Source organism: Rhagoletis zephyria, unplaced genomic scaffold (genome assembly GCF_001687245.7).
Source record: "Rhagoletis zephyria isolate East Lansing unplaced genomic scaffold, Rhagoletis_zephyria_1.1 Rzeph_scaffold_00316, whole genome shotgun sequence".
NCBI lineage: Eukaryota > Metazoa > Arthropoda > Insecta > Diptera > Tephritidae > Rhagoletis > Rhagoletis zephyria.
In genome coordinates, this window is record NW_016157400.1 from 284527 (window position 1) to 290900 (window position 6374).

The 6374-nt window shown below is 43.0% G+C and overlaps 1 protein-coding gene across 1 annotated transcript; it reads left to right on the top strand.

The window, feature by feature from the left end:
* The first annotated feature begins 2061 nt into the window (after nucleotides 1–2061).
* LOC108358937 (uncharacterized) lies at nucleotides 2062–5769 on the top strand. Its single transcript, XM_017610465.1, has one exon. It carries the CDS (start codon nucleotides 2062–2064, stop codon nucleotides 5767–5769), a length of 3708 nt encoding a protein of 1235 aa, XP_017465954.1.
* The last annotated feature ends 605 nt before the right edge of the window (nucleotides 5770–6374 follow it).

Here is a 6374-nt window from a genome sequence, read left to right on the forward strand (position 1 = left end):
CTACTTTAATTGAACGGCACAGATATAATGACGAAAGTTTAGTGTGTCGAATCGGTATCGGGTACCGAAAAGGAAGTATTGGGAACCGAAATTTTTTTCAAGTATTGGGTACCGACAATTCAGCACATCACTACTCAGAATGTCGCCTGAATAATTTTAATGACATTTGTTAACGCGGGGCTATTTGGGAACCAAATGAAAAAAGTGGTGCATTTTAGGAGCTGGTGTAGTTTTCGTACTAATCTCAATGAATAAATAGTACCAAAACGTTAAAGGTAGAATTTTGATTTGAAAGAAATACTGTTGGAATAACAAATACACCAAAATGTTCTTTTTTTATTCAATCTAATCAGATTTGTACCAAAATCCATGAATTTACACCAATTTATACACCAGTGCGCTACTTGAGTTGTTGCCCTGAAAATCAGATGGTTGCTTAAAACGATAATATAAGAAATGCGTGAGCTGGGCAAGGATAAGAAGGCTTTATCAGGGGAGATTGTTGTCCTGAAAATCAGATGGTTGCTTAAAACGATAATATGATGAGCTGAGCAAGGACAAGAAGGCAAGAACATGCCTTTTCAAAGGGTTCAGTGCAATACCAAACATATTTTGCACAGTGCAAGGGCAACATTTTTTGTTAGAAACGAAATCACGATTAGAGTTAAGCAAAAAATAAACCTCCCAATAGCAGCCCACAACAACTAAAGACTTCTTCCTCTAGTACCGATTTTGGACTCCCTGAATCTTTGAATACCGAGTTAAACAAAAATCCGAATTGAATGTATCGTTTTTATACCAGAAGTAAAGTTAAACAATGTAGGTAAAGTTTGGGTTGGATGGCAGTCCTATGTGGACTCACTTTGACTCAGGGTTCTTTGTGATACCGCATGAAGTTCGTATTTATCCCCGTTCCGCTATAAACCACTTGGTGCTTAGCAAAAAGGCGCTTAGGCTTCTAACATATATCCATTATCGATATAATTGAAGAAATAACTTTCAAGAGCTTTTGTTCTCCGTTTTGATAGAGCCGGGCAATGGCAGAGAAGATATTGGATGGTTTCCTCTTCGTCCTCAACTATGCAGCTTCTGCAGTAGTCGTTCCATGCTGCGCTCAGTCCGGCTCCGTGTAATCCAATCCGACAATGTCCGGTGAGAACTCCAGTTATTATGCCAATGTCCTGCCTCCTTAGATTAGGTAGAGACTTAAGTAGTACGTTGGGCGTTTACGGCAGGCCAGATTGTTTTGGCAATATGACAGGTTAAAAACCAACTTCAAAAAATAAAACACTAAAATGCAAAAAATTAATTTTGAGAGCTTAAGTATTAACTCAAGAATTATCAAATTATGTAATAAAACTCTCATATGCAACTATATTTGAAGTCAGGCGAGGTTAAGAACCTGCCTTAGGGTCCATGCACAATTCCTTCGTGCCTACAGCTCTGGTGAAAATCCAGTGCGGAAAGAAGTATTGCATTACATGTGTGATAAATAATGTAATGAATTTCTTATGACTTCTAGGTTCTACTTCTGTTTACTACGTAATCAGCATTCTAATGTATCTAAAAAGTCCCAAAGAATTCATATTAAATTACATTTATTCCTCGATACTAGGAAATGCAAAATTGAATGCCATACTTTTCTTAGGACATCGGAGTGAGGGAAAAATGCGTTTTCGAATGTGAAAAGGCTGTTTTACTGACTATTTTTTCGATTACTGTTACGGAGGAGTGCAACTCTGCGTTGATACAACCATGCGCTAATGTTCCAATGTCATATGTCAATCGCTTTATTGCTTTTTCTTTTCCTTTTTTTCTCGCTCTTCTCATACGGATCTCAGCGACAGCGAACGTGTTCATATTTCGACCTCTTAATAAAATTTGTAATTTGCAAAATAAATAAAGTTTATTTTTTCGTTTAAAGTTTAACATTTTGGCATCCCTTCCGGGGAACCTTAACTCCCTGTGCAACCTAAATTAGATATCTTATAAAGATTTGCGTGATTTAATAAGATTGTTTTTTTTTATATAACCTCATTATATCGCGACTACCACATGAACATGCCGTTGTCGAAAGAAGAAGCCATCGCCAAACTGATCTTCAATTTCTCGGCGAATTCTCGCAAGGCTGGGAAGCAGAAGAAAACCAAGGGATTCCTCATAGCCAGAAGAAATTTGCTCGTAGATTACTGGCAAAAATATAGTGCACTTCGCGATGACATTTCTTCAATGGACGCTTCAGCTGATGAGGCCGCGGTTAAAAAGGCACTCTCAGAGGAGCGATATACGGCAATCGAATCGGCATACTGCGACGCGTTGGGTGAACTGCATGACGAGATTGAAGAAATGTCGCACAACGTAAACGACAGCCAACGGCTTACCGGCAACGCAATGCCGGCTTTGAATTCTACGCTACCTGGTCAAATTAGCGCGCCTAAGTCTATTCTACCTAAGATTGAGTTGCCCAAATTTGACGGGTCATTCCAAAAGTGGCTTTGTTTTAAAGATCTGTTCTTCACGTGTATTGTGCAGGATTCGTCACTATCCAATGTTCAACGGATGCATTATCTCAAAGGTAGCTTGCAAGGTGAAGCTGAAGCTATGCTTCGAAATTTAAATGTAATGGAAGATAATTTCCAAATTGCTTGGGATATGTTGCAAAAGCGATATGACAACAAACGCCGCATGGTAAAATCGTATCTTTGCAACATACTCAAGCTAACCCCAGTACAAACAGAGTCCGATGTGAATCTACGCAAACTACTTGATAATGTTACCGAGTCTGTACGTGCTTTAAAGCAACTTGGTCGTCCAACGAATCACTGGGACGACTGGCTCGTCTTCCTGGTGACGGAAAAGTTAGATCCAGTAACAGTTAAGGACTGGGAGATGTCCCTTGCTTCTTCAGACGTATTGCCTGAGTATGATGCTCTGACATCCTTCCTCGAGAAGCGCATTCAGGGCCTAGAAGCAATGGTTGCTGTCACAAAAGTAAAACCCAAGGAGTCAGCTCCAAAGCCGCCTCAGCACGCGGCTATTCGTAGTCATCAAACAAGCCTTGGTCGATGCCCATGCTGTGCTGGGAAGCACGCGTTGATGTACTGTTCAGAGTTTCGCAGAAAAACGCCAAGTGCAAAACTTGATGTGGTTACAAACTTTAAGCTTTGCCGAAACTGTCTTAAGGCACGCCACACAGCAAGTGATTGTGCCTCGACATACGCATGCCAAAAGTGTATGCAGAAACACCATACAATTCTTCACGACAGTTTATCATCTTTGTCCAGCACTACTAGTCCACGCCTTACATGCACCAACAGCATGGCTCAGCAAAAACCCATCGACGCAACAACAGCAACACTTGCGCCAGCTCTATTAGCAACAGCACGAATTGGTGTGCGGTCCTCTTCCGGGCATTTTATGAAACTTCGAGCCCTTTTGGACAATGGTTCGCAAACATCTTTTATAAGCGAGTTTGCCGTTCAGCGTTTGCATCTACGCAAGAACCGCCTTTCGGTTACAATCTCTGGAGTAGGCGGGAGTACTGTGGGTGAATCGAAGAGTTTGGTTAAGTTCACAGTGTGTTCCCTCATCGAACCTAATTTCAGCATGGAGTGCTCTGCTCTCGTGCTTTCTCGTGTAGGACAGAATATGCCGTCGAATAGAATTGACCCAACTCCGTACAGTGACTTTCTTGGTCTCAGCTTAGCAGACCCGAAGTTTTACGAGCCAGGGTCAATCGACATCATCATCGGAGCAGATATCTATGGCGCTCTACTGTGCAACGAACTCAAGCGTTCCAAGTGCGGGGACTCCACTGCCCAAAATACTCATCTAGGGTGGGTCGTCTACGGTCGCTTACCCGTAGGAGTAAGTCGGCAGCTATCAGCAAGACTATGTGCCACAGCCACTGCGGAACTAAATACGTTGGTACAGCAGATGTGGAAATTTAATCAAATGGATGACATATCTTCTCCATCCAAGATGACAGAGGATGAGATTTATTGTGAGGAGTTTTTTAAACGAACGGTACGCAGGGACCACGTCGGTCGGTATCACATTCGGTACCCATTTAAAGAGGACTCCGACTTGTCCGCACTATCTGACTCCAAATGCGACGCAATCAAATTATATGCTTGCCAGCAACATCGTCTTCAACGCGATGCAAAGATGAACGAGTTATACAATGAGTTCATGGACGAATATATCGCTCTTGGCCACATGGAGCAGATATGCGAAGATAAGGAGCCACGGTATGCTTGTTACATTCCCCACCATGGTGTATACAAAGAAGGAAGCTCGACTACGAGGTTAAGAACTGTATTCAATGGGTCTAGAAAATACAAAAGTGGTTTATCTTTGAATGATTGCCTTCATGTTGGACCCAAGCTGCAAAATGACTTAAGTACAATCATATTAAAGTGGAGAATGCATCGGGTTGGATTCATGGCGGATATAGAGAAGTGCTTTCGACAAATACGAGTCGATCGGCGGGATGCCGATATGCAACGCATTATATGGAGAGGCGGAGATGAACAGCCGACCGCTTATCGACTCCTCACAGTGACCTATGGGTTAACATGCTCTCCGTATATAACAATTAAAGTTCTGAACACCCTAGCCGAAGACGAGGAAACAGATTTTCCAACAGCGTCCAAAATTCTTAAGGAATCTTTTTATGTGGATGATTGCCTCCATGGCGGTGACACAGTCGAAGAAGCTATCGACAATCAATCTAAATTACGACAGTTACTGCATCGTGGGTGCTTCAACCTTCGCAAATGGAGCTCGAATTCCAACGAGTTTATGCAACATCTCTCCTCCGACGACATACAACCAGATACCTGCTGTAACTTAAATTTGGATCGGGAGACTAAGGCGCTTGGAATCTATTGGCTCTGTGACACTGATAGCCTGACATACAAAGTCAATATTACACCTGTGTCTGGATTCATTACCAAACGCCAACAACTTTCCGATGTGGCAAAAATATACGATCCCCTAGGTTTTTTAGCACCAATTGTCATAACCGGCAAGTTGCTTTGTCAGCAGCTTTGGATTTCAGGCTGCAATTGGGATGATCCGCTTCCAAACCCGATGCAGGATGAATGGCGACGATTTCGGGAAGAGCTTCATAAAGTTCAAAATCTGCGGGTTCCCAGGTGGATAGGCGTTACACCGGCAGTTGACAACTTTCAACTGCATGTTTTCTCTGACGCATCAACTTTAGCGTATGCCGCTGTTGCATATCTTCGCGTGGAAACAACAGACAGTGTATGTAGGGTGACCATTCTCACAGCTAAAACCAAGGTTGTTCCAATAAAAAAAATTACGGTGCCCTGCTTGGAGTTGAATGGGGCTCTTTTGGCATCGAAGCTTGCGGCCAAACTCATTGAAACTATGCAACTTCCACTCAGTAAAATTTACTGTTGGTCAGACTCAAAAACAACTCTCAGTTGGATTCGTTCGCGGCCGGGTCAGTACAAGCAATACGTCAGCAATCGAATTTCTCAAATTCAGGAACTGGTACCCATTGACTCATGGAGATACGTCCCAACTAAGGCTAATCCGGCAGACATTGCATCACGCGGAGTATTTCCATCGCAACTTGCCAATTTAGCAATGTGGTGGAACGGGCCCGATTGGCTGCATCATGGCGAAGATAAGTGGCCACAGCAGAATGTCATCACTGCATCTTCGAATCTTGAAGTCATAACATCACTAGCAACAACCGAACCGCAACAGACATATTCGCTACTACGCATTTACTAGAAAAATATTCGAACATCAACACTCTGCTGGCGGTGACATCTTGGTGTCGTCGATTCATTGCGGCACGCCTAAAACAACCTCATGATCGGACATCGTGGTGTACGGCAGCAGAAAGAGCTGAGGCACTACAGTTTTGGATCAGGTATGTTCAAACTATTCACTTTACTAATGAAGTTGCGTGTCTTCGTTGCAGTAAGCCATTAAGTCGTAGGAGCAAGCTACTTAAGCTTAACCCGATGATAGACGAAGACGGACTTATAAGGCTCAATGGGCGCCTTAAAAATGCGACCATACCAATATACGAACGTTTTCCCGTCATATTGCCAAAGGACAACGCCTTGTGCACATTGTTAATAGCTCAAGCCCATGAGTGTACCATGCATGGAGGAGTTCAATCAACACTTAATTTTTTAAGACGACGATACTGGATCATCGACTCTCGTTCGGCTGTCAAGCGTTATATCCACAGCTGTGTTCGTTGTATTAGACATCGTAGCACTGCTGCAACGCAAATTATGGGTAGCCTTCCTGCGCCGCGCTGCAATATTTCAAGAGCCTTCAGTCACGTGGGTTGGACTACGGCGGTCCTTATTCTATTCGTACTA